A 23,265-nucleotide genomic window follows, 5' to 3' on the forward strand; every position below is an offset into this window, starting at 1 on the left:
GACAGCACGGACGACCACCCACTTCTTGAGCTTGAACTGTCAGGCACATTCTACAGTCCACTCCACAATCAAAGGGAGGAAACTTTTTCTTTGGAATAAAATGTTCCTCATGCAGCTTCATGTCCAGGAATAGCACTGCCCTCAGCCTCATGGAAAATAGGGAGGGCTGCACTTCCCAACTCAGAGCTGGGGCAGCCACAGAGCCCCTGCTAGCTCTGTGGGTCACCCCACCCAGGAGGAGTGGGGCAGAGGGCAAGGCTACCCTTCCCACCGTCTAGGCCAGGCCCTGACAGGAGCCCAGGTAACTCGCACACGAGGAGGCTTTATTGACTAGAAAGCAAACACAGGCAGAAGTAAAAACACCAGATAAAAAGTGAGTGTAGAGAGGTGGAGGCTGCGGCCGCCAGACTTGGCTTGAGCTGTGAGGGGTGGGAGGGGAGGATAGCACCGGAAGATGCTGCTCCGGGCCCAACCCCAACCCTGGCCAGGCTCTCCCCTCCCAGGGGCAGTGCCCAGTCCCCAGGGGCTGCCAGAGCCCTGTGTGCCTTGCCGCATTCCCCTGCTGCAGCTTTTGGCAAGTGCAAGGCAGGGCTCTCGCTGAGTGCACCCGGGGCTTCCTGCGGCGGCCCCACCCTTGCCTAGGTGCTGAGTGCAGCCGGGAGGGTGAGGCGCTGGGGGATGCAGGCAGGGGCGAGGGCTCCAGAGCCACAGGTCAAAAGCAGGACTAGGGGAGGGGCGGAGGCCATTCAGCCTCAGGCGCCCTCACAGCTAGGTGACCAGGGGCAGGGACAGAATGGGGTGAATTCTCCCCACCCTGAGCAGCTGTGCCACCAAAGAACAAGGTAAGTGGCAGGGCTGCGCCATCCTCTCCTGCCCAGGCCAGAATGCAGGCAGGGGGGCCTGGGAGGGAACCTGCCTAGCTGAGCAGTTCCAAGTAGGTGACAGGGACCTTGCCCTTCTTGTTGCCTCTCTCGCCAATGAGCCAGTCAGGGTCCATGCCAGGCAGGCTGTAGACAGTGATGAGCTGCAGAGATGGCAGTAGAGGACAGTCACAGCCTGACCAAGGGTGGACCTGGCCCCAGGACTAAGTGGGGACAGAGCTACCACTTCCCCATGGCCAGTGGCATGTGCTACACCTTCAGTGGTGGCACTCATCTCACCTCTCCACGGAGACCCAGAAGAGCAGAGATTGCTTCCTCAGGGCTGGTGACGCCCTCTTTAACCCGCTGCTCCCTGCTTTCCCACCAGGGCCCCTCCAGGCCCCGTGTGCCTGATCCCAGCTCCCAGGCTGCTCCTCACCCAGCCCATTCCTGCCCCATCTTGTGGCACCAGGCCCACCTCATCAGCCAGCAGGGCCAGCTCACTGCTGTCGGCTGCCTCGTAGTCATAGAGCACCCGAGCTTTGCGGGTCCCACTGGCAGGGGGGGCCACCTCTTCCAGGCAGAGCGAGGCCTCCCCTGGAGGGGCCAGGCTGGCCACTGAGGGCACCACAGGCATAGTGGCTGCAGCAGTGGTGGGTGAGGTGCTGCTCAGGGGTGGCGAGGCGGGCTCTGTGGTGCCCACGAAGGTGCCTGGAAATCTGGAGAGAAGGGGGTATATTTTAGCAGGTCGGAGTCCTAGAAGGGACCCCAGAGGCAAATGCCCCTCCCTAGCCCCAGGAGCCCCACTTCAGCCCTGGCTACTCACATGGTGCCCTGGGAGCTGGCAGCACAAAGGGAGAAGTAAAGCAAGGGAAGGGTGAGATGGCCTCCCCCGAGCCCTGCCATCCTCCCCACTCAGGCATTCCCTAGAAACCCTCAGGTCCCCAAGGGGACTCAGTGGTCACCAAGGCCAGCCACTCCACCCTCAGACACATGAGGTGCCCAGGCCCAGAGTGGGTTCCGGCAGAGTCCTCCAACCCGGCTTTGTGTCACAGGACTTCCCATGGGAGCTCATGCTGCCCACAGACAGGGTCTGGGAGCCATAGGACCCCAATGGGCTCAGCGGTGCTGCCCCAGCCGCACCTGCCCAGCTGCTTCTGCAAGTCCAGCATGTGGCGGTAGCACTGTGCATAGTAGGTTGTCTGAGACTTGACAAACTCGTGGAGGCAGCGCAGGTGGTTCACCTGTGGGGAAGAGGCCAGAGGCTGACTTCTAACCTCCTGCCCCTCTTGGCACAAAAAATTCCATCCCCACCTGTGTCCTCTATCAGACCTTGCTCCAGCATTCCAGGGTGCCCTGCCCCTGTGCCCACACCCTCCCCGGTGGGACTTGCTCTGTGAGGGCTGCTCTGGGGCACTCCTGCTGTCCTTTTGGTTCAGGCACACCTGCTGAGGGGCAGGCTTTAGTGAAGGTTGGCGGGGGAGGGGGGAGACTCACATGAGTGCTGCTGATTCCCTCCAGCAAGAGACGGGTCACTTCTGCTTGCCGGTCAAACTCTGTCTGGGCCACACGGAGCTCCTGCTCAGCCTAGGCAGGGCAGGGCAGCCCTGAGCACCCGCACTGCCCACCAGCTTCCCTCAGTCTTCCCCTAGAGCCTACCTGGGAGTCACCTGTCCCCTTCCCCTGGGAATGCAGAGCGCCTTCTGGGTCTATCCCTGACTTCATACCTGGAGCCCCAATCTCAGAGAGGCTAGAGCCCTACTCAGGCACAGGCAGCTGTGGTGACAGACCCTTCATCACCCATGGGAGAAACCCACCCAGCATGCGCATCCTGAGGGCCTACTGTGTGCTACGGGGTACTGTGGAGCAAACGTTTCCCCACAGAGGGGAAACTGAGGCCCAGGGAGGGAAAGCAGTAACCCCCACCCCCAACCCAATGGGTGTGGGGCAGAGAAACAGACCAGACCCCACAGCAGCAGGTGTGCCTGTACCCCGCCACCCCTTCTTCCCCTAGCCCAGCCACCCCAGGCCCTGACTTACCTTGTCCACCTCATCGTTCCAGAGCTGTGGAGACAGCAACAGGACCGGCCAGCGGGGAGGGGAGAGGAGGACAGCTGGACCCCAGAGCCTTTGCTTTGCCCCAGCTCCCAGACAACTTCTGCCCCGACCACCTTTCTGCCCCACCCTCCCAAACAGGAGCTGAGACTGGGCCGAGGCCCGGCATGGGAGATGGGGGCTGGCAGTCCCAGTCCCTGTAACATGCGTCATGCAGGAGGGGTGCAGCCAGTAGAGTCCTGCTTGTATTTCTTCTATGGTGTCAGCCTAGACCCTGAGAGGGGTCTCAAGAGAGACTGAGTGCCCCCGCCCCGTCCCGACTGCTGGCTCGGGCTGCTGGCCTGGGAGGCAGGACCGTGTGACCCTGGGCCAGTCACTGAACCTTTCTGTCCTCTGGCAGAGAAAGGCAGCCTCATGCCTGAGTCACACTTGGACTCGATGGCAAAAGAAAAACAGGGCAGTCTCCACTTTCTAGGATGTTTCTCTTTTCATGGGGCACAGGGAGGAGTGGGAAGTGGCATCCAGACCCTAAAGAAGGAAGATCCTGCCCGGCCACGACCAGGAGACCCAGCGCTCCTGCCATTTCCAGAGATCTGACCCAAGACCACAGCATGAAATAAGAAACTTGGACCCACACCAGTGCATGTGGCCAGCCCGTGTGGCTCCCGTGCCACTTACGAAGTCCCTGTCCAGGGGTATGAAAGTTGCTGTGAGACCCAACTAGGGTTGGTGCCCTGAGGGACAGTCACCCAGCCACAGAATGACTCACAAAAGACACGACAGCATGCTCACAACAGAGGTGAGGGTCTCACCCCGGGGCAGGAAGGAGAGAGAGGCAGAGGCAGAGACAAGGTGCAGCAGTGGTGACAAGCAAGAGGGAGAGATGTCACCTAATCCCCAAACTATACAGGAAACACCAGACATCTCAAGAAAGCTTAAAAACCAATACACTGTGACATGCGAAGCCTCCACGATCCCATCCTCCCCACCTCCTGTCCTGACTCCCCACCCCCACCCCAGGGGCCCTGCCTGAGCCTCCTCAGGACAAGACATAGCCTGCTCCAGGACCTCTGGGCCTTGGCACAGCCTCAGGCCCTCCTGCCCCCCAGGCGCTATCCAGGCTGGCATGGCCAGCACTGCCTCCTGTCTTTAGAGGTCTGTGAACACCAAGAAGGCAAGGCCAGGCCGCCGCCTCTATCCTCAGGGCCTGTCCAGGGCCTGGCATTCAAACACAGTGGGAGGTGGAGGGGCCTGGGGATGGGACAGCTGCCGCCCTGAGTTCTCCACGCTACTTGGTGCGGCTGGCCCTGAAGCCAGCTCCGGTGTTGTGCAGGGGGAAGCAAGTCCAGCCCCATGGCCACAGGGCACCGGGGCCAGGACGTGGACAGAGGTGGGGGCTGCTGCCCCTTCCCAGCATCTCAGGACTGGCCCGAGCACATGGCAGTGTTCCCACCTTACCCACTGGCTTCTAGCTCCTGTGCAGTCAGAGGCAGTGGCGTGGGGGGACGTGGGGAGAGAGGAGGCCGAGGGTGGGGTGGGGGTAGGGGCGCTTACCGCGGAGGCGCTGGCCGAGAGAATGTAATTACGAGGTCTAGTCTCCTGAAAGTCAGGCACCGTCTGGCGGGGAACAGAGTTCATGGGGGGAGGGGGTCACCCTGGGCCAGGACAAGGGTCGAGGCCAGGAGGCTACCCCAGAGTCTTGCACAAGGAGATGCCAGAAGGCCTGACCCCAGGGACAGGGTGATACAACACAAACCCCATTCTCCCGGTTACAAACACCTGGAGGTGAGGGGGCCTAGGGACTTGGAGAGTCCAGGCAAAGACCAAGTGGCTGTAGGCACTGGAGCCAGGAGAGCAGACACGGTGAGGAGATGGCCAAGGCTGCCTGAGCAAGCCACAGGCAGGGCTCTCCCCTGCCATGGCCACAGCCCCCTCCTCCCCAGAGTCCCCCAAACACAGCCCACCCTCCCCATGGCCTTTTCCATCCCAGAATCCGCACACCATGTCTCACGCCTGCATCGAGGGCCAGGCCCCCTCCCGACAATGAGGGTGGACAGATGGATGCATGGGCAGACAGAGTGACAGGCGTTCAACATTTGCAAAAAGCTGACTCACAGGCCCCAACGCCTGGCACCTCTCCACCAGAGGCCCTGCACAGTGGAGGCTCTGGCGGGGAGACCAGCTGCTTGCAAAATGCCCCAAGGACGTGGGCTGGCCACGGCATCGTGGGCCCACGGGCAAGATGGGCAGACCAGAAGCAGCACAGCACGTGGGGCAGGTATACTCACATCTCCCTCACACTGAGCCAAGTTACCCAAAGCAGGACGGAAAGGAACAAAAACAAAGAGTTAGTGAGTCCACAGCACAGGCAGGACCAGGCACCCCAGGCCCCAGTGGGAGGGGACACCGGGCGGCCGGGCAGAGGGAGCCACACAGCCGGCCCTCCTGAAGAGTCCTGACGTGTGTGTGCTTATGGGGACAGAGCTGCAGGGCCGGAGTCCTCTGGGAGGCTGTTCCCGGGGCTGCCCAGGTCCTAGCTCTGGAAAGGGTGGCCTGGCCCAACCCCAGGATGTGAGGCTGTCCAGGCCCACCAGGCAAGGGAGAGGTCACACCACTGCAATGACAGGAAAGGCCCCCTGGCCTGGCTGATGGAGAAAGAGTGTGTTCTGGCTGAGTTACTCCGAGGTGTTGTATGGCCCCGAATGACAGGGAAGACTGTCCCATTCAGGTGACTTAGAAGAGGTCATCCCAGTAGGCACAGGTCAACTTAGCCAACCCCAAGATTACACCAGCTGTACCTCTGCCTCCAATCTAGAGCCCACACACTTGAGTGACCTGAGACTCTGTGCACGGTTCTCACCAGAGGCCATGCAGGCTCGGGCCACACCATGGGAGGGGAACCCAAGGAAGGTTTGGGCCCAGGACTGTTGAGGGCAGCTGTGAGCCCAGGCTGGGCCTGGCCTCCCTCGGCCCAAGAGCCGGCAGCCACAGTAGCCATCTCCCTAGCAGGCCCTGGGCCTGGGAGTTCCCTCTGCAAATGTGAGGTGGCCTTTAGTCCCTGAACCGCCGAGCAACCTGGTGTGCCAGGAGGGTACAGGAGCTTGGGCCCAGCTCCTCCAATCCTGGCCTCGCCACGGTCACATTGTCCCAGGCTGCGTCCCATTGACCCAGCCGGACTGAACAGGCCTCAGTGAGCTGGGAGTGAAGGGGGCACTGTATGGCCCCAGCCCTATCCAATCTCATGGGGCTGCCTGATAGGGTCCCTCAGACACAGCCCTGAGCAAGCGGGCGGTCCAGCTCCCAGGTTCTCCACATCATCATGGGGGCGCCTGAGCACAGAGACCCTGGGCCTCACGTTCAAGCAGCACGTAGTAGGGTTAGTAAGAAGGTGCCATGTCCGGGCAGAGCCAGGGACAGAGCCAAGCATCTAGGAGGGCAGGGCAAGGCATGCAGGAGACTCCAGCTGCCTGGCAGGGCAGCTGTGGGGTGCCTGCACCCAGCTGGGGGCACTGCTGGTCCGTCCACACCGTAAGTGTCTTCCCAGGACCCAGAGCTCGGGGGCCACCAAGGCTCCCTTGAGGGCAGGGACAGAGAGGCTCAGCCCAGCAGCCCCCAGCCAGGCATCTCTAGCCAGGGAAAGGGAGAGAGGTCATGCCAAACATCAGGTCCCTTCATGCCCTGCCCCTTGGCTCCAGCCAGAGCCTGGGGGCCAGGAGGCCAGTGGGGACACCTACCGTGGCTTTGGCTTCTGCGGCCTTGGCCTTCTTCAGCCTCGCTTTGCAGGCATCCAAGTCCAGACGCCGGTTTTGGAGGAGCCGCCTCTCCTTCTGCGGGGCGGGGCATGGGGACAGTGAGACCCTGGGCTGCCCTGGGAGACCCTGAGCCATGTAAGGCAAGATTGGCGCCAGGGACTATCAAGTCAAGACAGGGAAACTGAGGCCCAGAGATAGAAGGTCACTCTGGGGAGGCCCCAGGAGTTCTGTAGCCCCAGCATGGGAAGAGAGCCTGTGTGCAAAGGCTCTGCGGAAGAAACTGCCATGGGTACCAGGAAGCAGAGGAGTCCTAGGGCCCTCACCGAGATGGTCTTCCAGTCCCCCTCCAGGAAGTTGCGCAGGGGTGTGAGGAAGCTGACGGAGGCCGTGTGGATAAAATCCCTCTCCGCAGCTCCCAGCTGCTTTTCAGCTTCTGCCACCTTGAGCAGTGTCTTCCCTGAGAAACCAGAGTTGAAGGGTGAGGAAGAGGCTCAGCCTCGGGCCGCTCTGAGCCCAGGCCATAGGAGAGGGCTCAGGAAGAGCTTGCTGAAGAGCCAGGGCTGGGGGGCTCAGTGCAGAAGGCTTTCCTGGGAAAAAGTAGAAGCAACCTACACAGTCATCAACTGGGGACTGACCAACCAACAGTGGGACAGCCAACATATGAAACACAACACAGTCATTATGAAGAAAGGAGATTAGACTTCCAGAATGTCAAAGGAGCTCGACAAATCCCCTCCCAAAAAAACTGTCAATAAAACTGGACACCACACCAGGCACGGTGGCTCACGCCTGTAATCCCAGCACTCTTGGAGGCCAAGATGAGAGGATCACTTGAGCTCAGGAGTTCGAGACCAGCCTGAGCAACATAGTGAGACCTCGTCTCTTTGAAAATAAAACAAAGTGAAATAAAACTGGACACAATTGTCAAAAACATCTATTTCTGGACTCTGGAAATTGACCGAGGCAAAAAAATATTGAAAAACATTTAATCATGGAAAACCACTGAGCTGGATGCAGTGGCTCACATCTGTAATTCCAGCACTTTGGAAAGCTAACGTGGGCAGACTGCTTGAGCCCAGCCTGGGCAACACGGCAAAACCTTGTCTTTATAAACAATAATAACAAAAATGAACAGTGCCTCAGACCCTATGGGGCACCATCAAGTGAACCAATGTATGAGTAATAGCAGTGCCAGAAGAGAAGGAGGAAATGAGGCAGAAAAAATATGTGAAGAACCAATAAGATGCTGGGCATGCTGGCTCATGCCTGTAATCCCAATACTTTGTGAGGCCCAGGTGGGAGGATCACTTGAACCCAGGAGTTTTCGGCTACAGGAGTAAGCCATAGCTTACTACTGCATAATTGCATCACTGCACTTGAGCCTGAGTGACAGAGAAAGAGCCTTTTTTAAAAAAAGAAAAAACATAGTTTGATGCAGCATACAAGAGAGCTACAATAAGATGAATTGTTTTCTCATCAGAAACAATACAGTCCAGACGGCAGTGAGATGATGTATTCAAAGTGAAGAAAAAACTTTTCATCCAGGAATTCTGGATATATATAGCAAAACAATCCAAAGTGAAGGCAAGGCCAGGCGGTGGCTCACGCCTGTAATCCCAGCACTTTGGGAGGCTGAGGGGGGTGGATCATGAAGTCAGGAGTTCCAAACCAGCCTGACCAACATGGTAAAACCCTGCCTCTACTAAAAATACAAAAAATCGCTGTGTGTGGTGGTGCATGCCTGTAATCCCAGCTACTCAGGAGGCTGAGGCAGGAGAATCGCTTGAACCCGTGAGGCGGAGGTTGCAGCAAGGTAAGATTGCACCGTGGCACTCCAGCCTGGCGACAGAGCAAAACTCTGTCTAAAAAAAAAGAAAAATCCAATGATACACTTTAAAGACATGAATAGGCTGAAAAAAGTACACCACGTATGCAGTAACCATGCCACTGCCAGACAAAATGGACCTTAAGACAAAATTGTACTAGAGACAAAACGCATAGCATTTTATTTATTTATTTATTTATTTATTTTTTGAGACGAAGTTTCGCTCTCGTTACCCAGGCTGGAGTGCAATGGCGCGATCTCGGCTCACCGCAACCTCCGCCTCCTGGGTTCAGGCAATTCTCCTGCCTCAGCCTCCTGAGTAGCTGGGATTACAGGCATGCACCACCATGCCCAGCTAATTTTTTGTAGTTTTAGTGGAGACGGGGTTTCACCATGTTGACCAGGATGGTCTCGATCTCTTGACCTCGTGATCCACCCGCCTCGGCCTCCCACAGTGCTGGGATTACAGGCGTGAGCCACCGCGCCCGGCAACGCATAGCATTTTATAATGAGAAAATAATCAATTCATCAGGAAGACACACAAACATAAATGTACAGACCTAAGACAGTTCCAGAATATCTAAGGCAAACACTGACAATGAGAGAAATAAACAATTCAACAGTAATAGTTGGAAGCTTCAAAACTATACTTTTTTTTTTTAATATGGAGTCTCGATCTGTCTCCCAGGCCGCAGTGCAGTGGCATAATCTCGGCTCACTGCAACATCAGCCTCCCAGGCTCAAGCGATTCTCCAGCCTCAGCCTCCCGAGTAGCTGGAATTACAGGTGTGCACCACCACGCCCAGCTAATTTTTTGTATTTTTCGTACAGACAAGGTTTCATTAGGTTGGCCAGGCTGGTCTCAAACTCCTGACCTCAGGTGATCCACCCACCTCAGCCTTCCAAAGTGGTGAGATTACAGGTGTGAGCCACCACGACGGGCCTCAATACTCTACTCTTTGATAATGAAGAGGACAAGACAAAATCAGCAAGAATCTACAAGCCTTGAACGACACCATCAACCTATGTGGCTTCGCTGACATCTATACAATACTGCACCCTGCAACAATATAACATCTCGTCTTCTCAAGGGAACTTAGGACATTCCTCAGATAGACCATATACTACATCATGAAACAAGTCCCAATAAATTCAAAAGGGTTAAAACAATACATACACAAAACGCGGGGCCGGGCGCGGTGGCTCACGCCTGTAATCCCAGCTCTTCGGGAGGCCGAGGCAGGCGGCTCGCTTGAGGTCAGGAGTTTGAGACCAGCCTGGCCAACATAGTGAGACCCCATCTTTTCTACTAAAAATACAAAAAATTAGCTGGGTGTGGTGGTGCACACCTGTAATCGGGAGGCTGAGGTGGGGGGATCTTGAGCCTGGGAGGTGGAGGTTGCAGTGAGCTGACATGGCGCCACTGCACTCCAGCCTGGGTGACAGAGCGAAACTCTATCTCAAAAATAATAATAAAATACAAACACAAAATATGTTCATACATTCTCTGACCACAGTGGAATTAAGTTAAAATCAACAATAGAAGAAAACCTAGAAAATCCACAAATATCTGAAAATGAAACAGCACCCTGCTGAGAGGAATAAACAATCATACTTTGGAAAACAGTTTGGCAACTTCTTAAAAACTTAAATTGAATTTATCATATGACCCAGCAACTCTACTCCTCGGTGGAATTTCACTAGAAGTGAAAACATGTCCCCACCCAGGGTCCTGTTCAAACATTCACAGAGAAACAGTGAACCCAAGTGTCTATCACGTGGTGAAAGGATAAGGAAGATGCTGTCCATCCTTTTATTTTTAAAAGAATACTGTTGCCAAAAAAAGGAATGATGCCCCAAAATATACTACAAGAATAAACCTCAAAAATATTATGCTAGACTGGTGCCGTGGCTCGTGCCTGTAATCCCAGCATTTTGGGAGGCTGAGAAGGCTGGACCACTTGAGGTCCAGGGGTTTGGGACCTGCCTGGCCAACATGGAGAAATCCCATCTCTACTGGGAAAAAAAAAAAAAAAAATTAGCCAGGCATGGTGGCAGGTGCCTGTAATTCCAGCTACTCAGGAGGCTGAGGCAGAATTGCTTGAACCTGTGAGGTGGAGGTTGCAGTGAGCTGAGACAGTTTCTCTGCACTCCAGCCTGGGTGACAGAGTAAAACTCTGTTCAAAAAAAAAAATATTAAGCTGGGCACGGTGGCTCATGCCTGTAATCCCAGCAATTTGGGAGTCTGAGGCAGGTGGATCAGGAGGTCAAGAGATCGAGACCATCCTGGCCAACATGGTGAAACCCCATCTCTACTAAAAAATACAAAAATTAGCTGGGTGTGGTGGCACACACCTGTAATCCCAGCTACTTGGGAGGCTGAGGTAGGAGAATTGCTTGAACCCGAGAGGCGGAGGTTGCAGTGAGCCGAGATCGCGCCACTGCACTCCAGCCTGGCGCCTGGCGACAAAGCAAGACTGTGCCTCAAAAAAAAAAAAAAAATTATGTTAGGTAAAAGCAGCAACTAAATGCAAGAAACAAGAAACAACATATGATTCCATTTATATAAAATGTTCAGAAAAGATGAACTTACAGAGACAGAAAGCATGTTAGTGGTTGGCTAGCTGGGGATGAAAAGGGGGCTTGGCAATAAATACTGGCAATAAATAGACACGAAGGACTTTTTGGGTGCGATGGAAATGTTCTTTAAATTAGACTGTTGGCCTGGCATGGAGGCGCACTCCTGTAGTTTGAGCACTTTAGGAGGCTAAGGTGAGACGGTCACTTCAGATTAGTGTCACCTGCGCAACACATTGAGATCCCTGTCTCTACAAAAAATACAAAAATGAGAAGGGCATCGTGGTGTGCACTTGTAATCCCAGCTAATCAGGAGGCTGAGGTGGGAGGATGACTTGAGCCTGGGGAGGCAGAGTTTGCAGTAAGCTGAGATTGCACCACTGCACTCCAGCCTGGGGGACAGAGCCAGACCCTGTCTCAAAAAAGAAAATAGAAAAGAAAAAATAAGTAAGTTTGGCCGGGCGTAGTGGCTCACGCCTGTAAACCCAACACTTTGGGTGGCTGAGGCGGGTGGATCACCAGAGGTCAGGAGTTCAAGACCTAACTGGATAACATGGGGAAATCCGGTCTCTACTAAAAATATGAAAGTTAGCCAGGCCTGGTGGTGGGCGCCTGTAATCCTAGCTCCTTGGGTGGCTGAGGCAGGACCTGGGACGCTTGAACCTGGAAGGTGGAGGTCGCAGTGAGCCAAGAACGAGCCACCTCACTCCAGCCTGAGTGAGAGAGCGACACTCTGCCTCAAAAAGAAATAAATAGGTTAGATTGTGGAGATGTCTGTAAATGTATTAAACATCATTGAATTATACACTTAAACACATTTTCTAATATATAGCTTACGGCAGGGCACAGTGTCTCACACCTGTAATCCCAGCTATTCGGGAGGCTGAAGTGGGAGGATGACTTGAGCCCGGGGAGGCAGAGTTTGCAGTGAGATAAGATTGTGCCACTGCACTCCAGCCTGGGGGACAGAGTGAGATCCCGTCCCAAAAAAAAAAAAAATTTTATATATATATATATATATAAATAATTTGGCTTATACTTGGATGAAATTTCAAAATAAAACAAAAAAATGGACATGGTTCTGTAAATGCTTCAGTGAAAAGATACCTGTAATATGATGTCAAGTTAAAAAGTCAGGTTCCAAGGCCGGGCGCAGTGGCTCACACCTGTAATCCCAGCACTTTGGGAGGCCGAGATGGGCGGATAACCTGACATCAGGAGTTTGAGACCAACCTGGCCAACAGGGTGAAACCCTGACCTACTAAAAATACAAAAATTAGCCAGGAGTGGTGGCAGGCGCCTGTAGTCCCTGCTACTCGGGAGGCTGAGGCTGGAGAATCACTTGAACCCGGGAGGCGGAGGGTGCAGTGCGCCCAGATCACACCACTGCACTCCAGCCTGGGTGATGAAGTGAAACTGTGTCTCAAAAAAAAACAAAACAAAAAACCACACACACAAACCAAACCTGGTTAACAAGATTCCGGTTTTTACTTTTTTTCTGCATAGATTGAGATTTCACATTTAGAATGAATTCAGGTATTATTTGTATAATTATTTAAGTAAAGGAAGACAGGAAGGGAGGGAGAACGAGAGCGAGCACCCATGACCCCCAGTTCCTGGCTGCGAGGCCTGCTCACCATAGGGGGTGGTGGGCCCCAGCTCACTGGCCGCCTCTGCCATGTACTGTGCCAGCAGCTCCCCGTTGGTGACCCGTGAGGGGACCTTCCTGTCCAGCTTCTCATACAGGAACTCCTCCACCCGGGCACCTGTGGGGAGACAGCAGCCAAAGCCACAGGGCTCCTCAATCCAAGCCCAAAGATGAAACAGGAACAGACCCAGACCCGGCCCTGCCCACGGAGCACCTGGCCTGCTGACTTCCAGAATAGTCTCTTGCTCATGCCCACCTCAACCCTGAAACTGCTGCGAGGGACCCAGCACTCTGCAGAGAAGGAAGCCGGGGCCGTCCACTTCTCCCTTAGCAATATGATTACCAAACGCAATACTTGCTTGCAGACCTCCCTCCTCCGGGCCCTAAAAGTTATCTGGCCGCAGAGAAGATTTGCAGGCGGACACGCAGCTTGACCCAGAGCCACCCTCCTTTCCCCGAAAGTCCTGCAGGTTGCTCGTGCTTGACCCTGGGGGCCTGCCTGGGCAGGGTCTGGGCAGTCCCTTCATCTCTGGGCCTCTCTGGCCTCTTGAAAGTGACCAGGTTTGGGCCAAACACAGTGGCTCATGCCTGTAATCCCAACACTTTGGGAGGCTGAGGTGGGTAGATGACTTGAGGTCAGGAGTTTGAGACCAGCCTGGCTAACATGGTGAAACCCCGTCTCCTCTAAAAAATACGAAAATTAGCCAAGGGTAGTGGTACACGCCTGTAATCCCTGCTACTCGGGAGGCTGAAGCAGGAGAATAGCTTGAACCCAGGAGGCGGAGGTTGCAGTGAGCCGAGATCGTGCCACTGTGCTACTCCAGACTGGGTGACACAGCAAGACTCCCTCTTAAAAAAAAAAAAAAAGAGACCAACCAGGTTTGTGTTTTGCCTGCCTCTTCTCCCACGTGTGTTTTAGCTTCCAGGCATTTAACTCCTCTGTGCAAAATTCAGTATTTCCACTGCCCTGGAGTGTCTGGCAGCCCAAAACAGAGTCTCTCATTTTCTTTTTTTTAATTCCTCTTTTTTTTTTTTTTTTTTTTTTTGTAGAGACAGAGTTTCCTCCATGTTGGTCAGGTTGGTCTCGAACTCTCAACCTCAGGTGACCCACCCACCTCGGCCTCCCAAAGTGCTGGGATTACAGGCGTGAGCCACTGCACCTGGCCTTTTTTTTTCTTTTTTTTTTTCCCATTTTTTCCATTTTCTTTGAACTGCCACTCCTAACTGGCCTTTAGCCCAAGAGTCTAGCTGAAACCCCGCCTGCAGCCCCGCTGTACCCATGCCACAGTAGGCCCAGGCATCCCCGGGATGTACCCTTCCCAGGCCCCGGCGCACACTCACTACCCGTGCCACAGTAGGCCAGGCATCCCCAGGACGCACCCCTCCCAGGCCCCGGCACACACTCACTAGGGTTGGGCTGCAGCAACACTTCTGTCTGCCTCAGGATCTTCTCTGTCCAGTTCTTGGTGCTGTCTGCCCGGGCCAGAAGGTTTTCAAAGTGGGCATCAAGCTCGGTCTTCTCAGCCTGGCCAAACTTCTCCTCCGTGAACTACAGTGCGAAGGCCAAGGGGTGGGGAGGGCTCAGGAGGAGGTGGGGGAGTGGAGGGTAAAGGGAGGACTGCCCCTCCCACCAGCAGGAAGCCAGGCAGGCCCCAGGGTCAAGGAACCGGCCCGAGGCTTCCTGGCAGGGCCTCCCTGTTTGCCCCTTGGTGAAATGAGGTGGCTGGACCAGAGTGTGCGGATCACAGCTTCTTCTGGAAATCCAGTGAAAGCTAGAGACTGTCTCCCCACAAAAATGCACATTCATACACAACCTGGCACACAACTTAGTGGGGTCAGGAACCCTGGGGAGGGTTGCCCTAGGGTCCTTCGAGCCTGACTCTGAAGGAGCAGACTTGGTAGAAAGGGCTTGGGACAAACGGGGCATGGAGCAAGGTCTGGGGCTACCAGGGAGCTCCACGGGCATCTGGGAGCTGCTAGGGAGAGGGTGCCGGGGAGGGAGGGGAAAAACCCAAGGTCCGGAAAACCTGATTCGATTCTTAGTTCTGCCACTATCCAGCTGTGTGACCTTGGGCAAGGGGCTCTGCCTCTCTGAGCACTGGTTTCCTGAGCTGAAGAAAGGCATAACAACACCTCTCTCATAGGTTATGAGGACGAAGAGAAAAGACGTGGGTGGACAAAAAGGCTGGGTCTGGTACAGCCTGACTTCCCCATGGAAGGCACTGGTGCCCAGGGCTGATGGGCACAGAGACGTCTAGGAAGGAAGGGGACTGCGGAATGGCCAAATGGTTGGCTTTGGCCACCTGGGAGGGTAGGCAGACACACCGACAGCCCATCAGAACCAGCAGCTGGGCACACCCAGGGCCCGGGATGCCCTATGGGTCCTCATCAAAGCTGGCAGAAGCCACAGGGGCTACCTAGGAACAACCGGAAACACATGTCTCCCTCCGCTTTCCTGACAGGGACACCAAGGCCTTCTCCAGTTAAGGGAAAGGGCTTGCCCAAGGTGGTGGCCAGAGTGAAGACCTGCAGGGGTAAGATAAGGAGCAACAAACACTGCTAGCCGGCCCTGCCCTGAGGGTTTCCACTCTTGACCGCATCAACCTCTAATGCACGGAGGGCTGGTTCCCACTTCACAGATGCTACCACTGAGGCTGAGCAAGGGCCTGGACTACGCCGGACTTGGGTCAGCTGTGAATCATCCATGGCTGCAGTCGGCTTCAGCGGCGGGGGGCTGGGCGGCCACCAGGAGCTCAGCAGCCATCAATTATGTAGCAGAGCTTGGGTTTCTCCCTGCAGGGCTGGAAGGGCCCAGCTGCCCAGGGTATGGCCTCAGCTCCTGCCTGGGGCCAGCTGCTCCCGGCCTCCTCCTCCTTCCCTCACCCTGGCAGACTCTACCTCCTCTTCCTGCTCACACTCCGAAAACTGAGACCTTCCGGAGTAGGGCTCGGCCTTGCCCCTCCCCCTGCACCGTGCCCACCCAGTCCTTTGAGGAGAATGGTGTTCACCCCATTTTCCAAATGAAGAAACCCAGGCTTGGAGAGGCAAAGTCTGCCTTCTGGGCCTGAGATCCTCTGACTGGAGAACGCAGATCACAGGATCTAAATCACAGGCCATTGGGCCGGCACAGAGTATGGGGCCGATACATGTTAGCTAGTATTATCACCACCATCTTTTTTTTTTTGAGACAAAGTCTCACTCTGTTAGCCAGGCTGGAGTGCAAGATTTTGGCTCACTGCAACCTCCATCTCCCGGGCTCAAGCAATTCCTCTGCCTCAGCCTCCCGGGTAGCTGGGATTACAGGTGCCCGCCACCACGCCCAGCTAATTTTTGTTTTTAATAGAGATGGGGTTTCACCATGTTGGCCAGGTTGGTCTCAAACTTCTGACCTCAGGCAATCCACCTGCCTCGGCCTCCCAAAGTGCTGGGATTACAGACGTGAGTCACTATGTCAGGCCTTATCACCATCATTAATGAAAAGCCTTGGCTGGGCCTTTAGGAAGCTGAGGCGGGCAGATCACAAGGTCAGGAGTTCTAGACCAGCCTGGCCAATATAGTGAAACCCCATCTCTACTAAAAATACAAAAATTAGCTGGGTGTGGTGGCCGGCACCTGTAATCTCAGCTACTTGGGAGGCTGAGGCAGGAGAACTGCTTGAACTCGGGAGGTGGAGGTTCCAGTGAGCCGAGATCTCGCCACTGCACTCCAGCCTGGGTGACAGAGCAAGATTCCATCTCATAAAAAAACAAAAAACAGGTCGGGTGTGGCAGCTCACGCCTGTAATCCCAGCAGCACATTGGGAGGCTGAGGCAGGCGGATCACAAGGTCAGGAGATCGAGTCCATCCTGGCTACACAGTGAAACCCAGTCTCTACTAAAAATTAAAAAACAACAACAACAACAACAACAAAAAACTGCCCAGGCATGGTGGCATGCACTTGTAGTCTTAGCTACTCAGGAGGCTGAGGCAGGATAATCATTTGAACACGGGAGGAGGAGGTTGCAGTGAGCCAAGATTGCACCATTGCACTCCAGCAAGACTCCATCACAAAAAAAAAAAAAAAAAAAAAAAAGAAAAGAAATTGCTCAAGCAACTCCCCTGCCTCAGCCTCCCGAGTAGCTAGGATTACCGGCATGTGCCACCACGTCTGGCTAATTCTGTATTTTTAGTGGAAATGGGGTTTCTCCAAGTTGGTCGGGCTGGTCTTGGACTCCCGGGCTCAGGTGATCCTCCTGCCTCGGCGTCCCAAAGTGCTGGGATTAGCCACCGCCCCAGCCACCCAGGTAAAAAGTTCTACCAGGCTTTCCCGAACTAGAGAGCATCCATCCAATGTCCACTGCAGCCTGCCTGGATTGACGATGACAGTGCCACCACCTCTCTGGCTTTGATGATAATACTCCTACCTCTATTACTGTTACTGCAATTACTCCTTATACTGTTACTCCTATCACTCCTGCTGCCCTCTCCCACCCCCGCTGCCACCTTGTCCAAATATGCCTTAGGTTTTCTTGCCTCGGTGCCCTTATCCGAGGTGCTCCTGCCACTAGGACCAATGTCACAAGCCCCTCCCTACTTTCTGCGCATAGTTTAGGGGCCCTCCTTGCAGGAGGCCATCCCAGACCCCTGCAAAAGGGATCCCGCCCTCTGGAGCCTCATCTCTGGGCCCGGGCCTTGTTCCCTGCTGATCGGGAATGCTCTTCAAGTTGTTTCTCGTACCTGCAGGGGCTGGGAGGTTCCCCAGCCCAGCACAGGTACTGATCATAAAGAACCCCTCTCCCATCCTCCTGGCTGACTCCCGTGCAGGCCAGCTTGGTCTCAGGCAGAACCTCTCTGTGGCCTCTCCTGCCAGGTCACATTTCAGGTCCCTCTGTCCCCTGGCCAGCCACCCCGCTCCAATCCTGCCAAGGGGAAGGGGTTTGGTGCTGGCGTCCGAGGCTGCTCCCAGGAAGATGGCAGCAGCAGGGGGTGGGCGTGCAGAGCACAGAAAGCCTCTATTTATAAAGCTCCCAGCTCCCTGCCTCCCACCCCGAGGCTGGGGCCTGGCTGCTGGCTCCCACTCCAGTATCAGTGACCCTGTGGGCCACCCCCACCAAGCAGAGCCACACCTAGGCCCTGCTCTGCCTGGGCCCAGAGAGCCCTGGCCAGGTCAGGCAGCACGGCCCCAGCCCTAGCAGGAAACTGGCAGATCAGGTTCTTCCCAGATGTGGGAGATAGTGTGGTTGCCATACCAACAACAGAGTGGGTTTCCCCCCTCCCAGATGGACTGGGGCCATCCAATCCGAGGGGCTCTGGGATCCTGGCATCTCCACAAGGGCTGGGGCTGTCCACCAGACTTGGAACACACTGAGGAGTGAATTCTCGCTGGGATGCTAATCCTCAACGGGACACAGCACTTTCTAGTAAACATGGCTACGCGGCTGGGTCTGGACTCCTGGGAAGGGGAGTTCGGGGGTGAGAGTTGGGGGAGAACTGTACTCAACAGAAACAACAACGGTGACAACGACAAGGAGGACACTACAGGACCGGCTCCCAGAACCTGGGAGGGGCCAGCCCCAGGCCTGCAGAATCCCACTGAATCCCCTAACCATGGTGTTACACCTGATTTACAGAAGGGGAGGGCGGGGCTCGGAGAGAAGTGATTTGCTCAAGGTCACATGCTGCACAGGTGCAATATTAACCACGCTAACACCAATCATGAGCTTGTCTTTGGTGAGCACACATACGGACAGTCCCACAGAATCCTCGCATCTGTCCTGGGAGGCAGGAATACTGATCCCATTTTTCAGATTGAGAAACTGAGGCCCAGTGAGGTGAAGGCCCCTCCCCCAAGGTCACAGGAGGGCATATTCCCACCCACACCTGATCCTAGGTCTTTCCATGTTGTTGAGTTGCCTGTTTCTCTCTCTGCCCCTAAACAAATAGGACCTGTTCCAATTTCAGCATCATGGGCTTGGACAGCTTCCCAGCCAGACCCCAGCCCTCTCCCCATCCCCCAGGCCTAGGGACTAAGGAAACAGACCTCCCGTGGAGCAGAAAGGAAACAGCTGCTGGCTTCCGGCCTGACTATCCAAATGTGTGAAATGGCCCTGAGGGACTCATGGCACCACCCGCCCATTGCACAGGTGCGGAGACTGAGGCTTGGAGAAGGGGTTGTGGCGGACCATGAGTCCCTGGGCCTGACACCCAGGCCGCTAAATGCCCCGCCAGGCGCCAGTCACTGCTGGAAAAGGGCAGAGAGGTAGGACCCAGCCGGTGCCTCCTCCCCTCTTCGGCAGGGCAGGCGCCAGGGGAACAGGATAACTCAACCGGCACCAAGGGTGGGCACCGGTGCCTCGCCCCAGGCAGCAGGGCCAAGGCCCGGCTCAGGCCGCCCGGGCTCTTTCCCTCTTCTGGCCAGCAAGGACTCAAGGGGGCAGAGGTGCGCCCGCGGCGGCGACCGGAGCAGCAGCCCGGGAGGGCTTCCCCGCGCCCCCAGGCGTCAGCCGCAGTGTGCTCCCCGCCCGCCCCACATCCGGGCCCCGTGTGTACGGCGCGGAGCCAGGCCTCACCTGCACGGCCCGGGTGAAAAAGATGCCCGCGTCCGACGCCAGCTTCTTCATGTTGAAGTCCATAGCGCGTCCGCACGGCCGCCGCGCACCGCCAGAGCGCAGCCGGCAGCCCCCGGCCCAGCCGCCGCCGCCGCCCGCACCCCGCCCACCTGCTGCGGGGTACCGGCCCTCCGCGCACCCGCCCGCCCGCCCGCAGCAGCCTCAGAGCCAGCCCAAGCGCGCAGGGCGGGGCGCGGAGGCCGCGGGGCGGGGGGGGCGGGGCGCCGAGGCCTCGGGGCGGAGCTGGCGGCGCCGGGGCAGGGCGGGACTGCAGTGGGGCGGAGCTAAAGGGGCGGGGATGGGGATGCCGGAAGCCGGGCGGAGCTGGCGGGGGCGGGGCTGGAGGGACAGGGGCGGGGAGAGACGGCACTGGGGCGGAGCTAATGGGGCGGAGCCGGGGCCAGGCCGGAGCGGGGCGGGGCGGGGGTCCAGCGGGACCGCCGTGCAGTTGCTCGCTGCTGCCCCCCTGCGCCTGCCACGGCAGCTTGGGCCGGCCTCTTTTTTCCTTTTACTACAACTATTACTAAAATTGGAACACATGTGCTCTTAAATGATTGCAGGTGCACACCATAATTACATATTATTTGCCATCTTACGAATGCTTTTAAAAATTTTTAATTGACAAATAAGTATTTATTTACGGCCTACAAGATGATGAAATTGTGGAATGATGAAATCAAGTTACTTGACATGTCCATCACCTCACCTACTTTTTTTGTGGTGAGAACATTTCAAATGTACTATTTTAGCAATTTTGAAATATGCAATACTTTTTTTTTTTATATTTCTTTTTTTTTTTTTTTTTTTTTTTTTTTTTTAGACGGAGTTTCGCTCTTGTTACCCAGGCTGGAGTGCAATGGCGCGATCTCGGCTCACCGCAACCTCCGCCTCCTGGGTTCAGGCAATTCTCCTGCCTCAGCCTCCTGGGTAGCTGGAACTACAGACATGCGCCACCATGCCCAGCTAATTTTTTTTTTTTTTTTTGTAGTTTTACTAGAGACGGGGTTTCACCGTGTTGACCAGGATGGTCTCGATCTCTTGACCTTGTGATCCACCCGCCTCGGCCTCCCAAAGTGCTGGGATTACAGGCTTGAGCCACCGCGCCCGGCGCAATACTTTTTTTTTTGGAGACAGACTCTTGCTATGTCCCCCAGGCTGGAGTGCAGTGGCGCCATCTCTGCTCATTGCAACCTCCGCCTCCCGGACTCAAGGGATTCTCCTGTCTCAGCCTCCCGAGTGGCTGGGACTACAGGTGTCCCTCACCATGCCCGACTAATTTTTTGTACTTTAGTAGTGACAAGGTTTCGCCATGTTACCAGGGTGGTGTTGAACTCCTGATCTCAGGCAATCTGCCTACCGCAGCCTCCCAAAGTCACTAAGTGTGCAATAGATAGACAAAGTCACAAATCTGTGCAATAGATCTCTAAAATGGGTCTCTCTTGCTGTCTCCTCCTGCCACCCATGCCTGCTACCTCTCCCCTATTTGTGCCTCTTCCTCTCCGCTCTCTTTATTTGCACCCCCTCCTTCCCATTCCTATTTCTTTCACTCCGTTTCCCTTGGGTTTCCTACTGTTACTCCTCCTCTCTGACCTCTCCTCCTCTCTTCTGCCCTGACCTTGGTGACTGAGCCAGGGACAGGCTTGGGACTTGCCCTCCACTGCTGGAACAGCTGTTTGTCAGCCTGGGAGGCCTTGCGGCTCCCTCCCCCAAATTGGAGGAGGGTTGTAGGGGTGGTGACAGAAAGGGAGGGGGTCCTGGGGCTGGGGCCTGGAGACTCCTGTGGGGTGAGAGGAGGAGGTCAAAGATTGGGTCATTGTCAGGGGGAGAGAATGAACTGCCCTGAAGGCACAGACCTGTGATAACCTTGAACCCAGCCCCAAGCAAGGTGATGACAGCCCCACGCAAGGAGATGACCTGCACGTGCTCCTGCCTGCAAATACCTTCCCCAGGGCTTGAGAGGAAGGTTTGTCCTGGTCTTCACCTCTCTCTGCTGTGACCTCTAGGTTTCATCTTTTTTTTTTTTTTTTTTTTTAGATGTAGTTTTACTCTTTCACCAAGGCTGGAGTGCAGTGGCACCATCTGCAACTTCTGCCTCCCAAATTCTAAGTGATTCTGCCTCAGCCTCCAGAGTAACTGGGATTACGGGTGTGCGCCACCATGCCTGGCGAATTTTTGTATTTTTAGTAGAGATGGGGTTTTGCCATGTTGGCAAGGCTGGTCTCAAACTCCTGACCTCAAGTGATCTGCCCGCCTCGGCCTCCCAAAGTGCTGGGATTACAGGCATAAGCCACTGTGCCCGGCCTCAGCTTCATCTCTGAACCCAGTGGAGAGCTCTGTTCCTGAGCTGTACTTTCTTCTCCCTGGCTTTGTTCATCTTTCTATACTTACCCTAGTTTCTTTTCTTTTTTTTCTTTTTTTTTTTTTTTTAGATGGAGTCTCACTCTGTCACTAGGCTGGAGTGCAATGGTGTGATCTTGGCTCACTGCAACCTCCGCCTCCCGAGTTCAAGCAATTCTCCTGCCTCAGCTCCTGAGTAGCTGGGATTACAGGCACACACCAACGTGCCTAGCTAACTTTTGTATTTTTAGTAGAGACAGGGTTTCATCATGTTGGCCAGGATGGTGACGATCTCTTGACCTCGTGATCTGCCCTTCTTTGCCTCCCAAAGTGCTGGGATTACAGACATGAGTCACCACACCCAGCCTCTTACCCCAGTTTCTATCTCCTATCCCAGCCTGGCTTTGCAGGGTGAGCCTCAAGTCACCTGGGGTCTTGTTCAAAATCCAGACCTGGTCCCTCTCCCAACCCTGGTTCTGGATCAACAAGTCAATGGCTCTTACATTAAATCACCTGGGAGCTGTCAGAACTCCACCTGCCTGGACCCACCTATCATGTATTGGGCCAGTAAGTGTACGTTGCCTTCATCAACTTTCTTGTCATTCACACATCTGCAAGATGTGTGTTTCTCTGTGTTTCTGTTTCTGTGCTCGTTATGTGTTTCTATTTGTCTGTATTGATCATAGACTTATTTACTGGTATCTGTTTATAGCTGACTGTATCATTCATTTAGCCAGTGTTTAAAAAATCAAGATGGGCCAGGAGCAGTGGCTCATGCCTGTAATCCTAGCACTTTGGAAGGCCGAGGTGGGTGGGTCACCTAAAGTTGGGAGTTCAAGGTCAGCCTGAGCAACACGGTGAAACCCCATCTCTACTAAAAATACAAAATTAGCGGGGCATGGTGGCGCATACCTGTAATCCTAGCTACTCAGGAGGGTGAGACAGGAGAATTGCTTGAACCCAGGAGGTGGTGGTTGCAGTGTGCCTAGATTGCACTACTGCACTCCAGCCTGGGGAACAAGAGCAAGAATCTATCTGAAAGAAAAAACAACAAGAACAAGGTATACATATAGAGGAGGAAAGAAGATTTTATTTCTTATAAAAAGGTACAGACTGCAAGGTGACCATCCCACAAGCTGGGAAGCATGCCTCGAACAGAGGCAGGAAGTAGAGAAGTACTGAGCAGACAAGGGCTGGTCCCTGGCAAAACCCTACCTTTGAGCTGAAAAGCCTGAATCCTCTGGCCCAAAGTGACAGCTTCTATCCTGGTTTGCCTGCTCTGTCCTGATTGGTTCTTTCTGAATAGCATCTTTTTATCAATCAAATGTTGCTTTTTACAAAACTACCTACAGCCCACCCCTTCTCCCATCCTTTGTCTATGAAGACCCCAGACGCAGCTGATAGAGGAGGGAAGTGGCTTGACGGGGAGAGGCAACTTCACTTCAGAGGAATGGCTGTACTTCAGAGAAGAAATGGCTTAACTCTGGGGAGACGGCTTGACTACAGGGAAGATCCAGCAGGATCCGGCCAGTCTTCAAGGGAAGATTACCTCCCTGTCCCATCTCCTCTCCAGCTCCCCCCTCTGCTGAGAACCATTTCCACCGCTTAATAAAATTCTCCTCCT

At 54.9% G+C, this 23,265-nt stretch overlaps 1 protein-coding gene across 5 annotated transcripts; it reads right to left on the bottom strand.

Annotated features, from left to right (window-relative positions):
- Positions 1-302: 302 nt before the first annotated feature.
- SH3GLB2 (SH3 domain containing GRB2 like, endophilin B2) lies at positions 303-19,514 on the bottom strand. Of its 5 annotated transcripts, XM_032257528.1 has the most exons (13): positions 19,266-19,514; positions 14,125-14,266; positions 12,707-12,835; positions 6,991-7,124; positions 6,650-6,742; positions 5,204-5,215; positions 4,470-4,532; positions 2,901-2,924; positions 2,358-2,447; positions 2,004-2,104; positions 1,687-1,701; positions 1,339-1,579; positions 303-1,024 (listed from the first exon to the last, which is right to left on the bottom strand). In XM_032257528.1, the coding sequence occupies exons 1-13, from the start codon at positions 19,326-19,328 to the stop codon at positions 917-919; spliced, it is 1,215 nt and encodes a 404-aa protein (XP_032113419.1). In that variant the 5' UTR covers positions 19,329-19,514; the 3' UTR covers positions 303-916. The 5 variants fall into 5 exon arrangements, with proteins under 5 accessions (XP_032113419.1, XP_032113421.1, XP_032113420.1 ...); XM_032257530.1 differs by lacking the exon at positions 1,687-1,701; XM_032257529.1 differs by lacking the exon at positions 5,204-5,215 and having other exon boundaries at positions 19,266-19,496.
- Positions 19,515-23,265: the final 3,751 nt, after the last annotated feature.

Source organism: Sapajus apella, unplaced genomic scaffold (assembly GCF_009761245.1).
Source record: "Sapajus apella isolate SASKATOON/1434 unplaced genomic scaffold, GSC_monkey_1.0 scaffold97, whole genome shotgun sequence".
Lineage (NCBI taxonomy): Eukaryota > Metazoa > Chordata > Mammalia > Primates > Cebidae > Sapajus > Sapajus apella.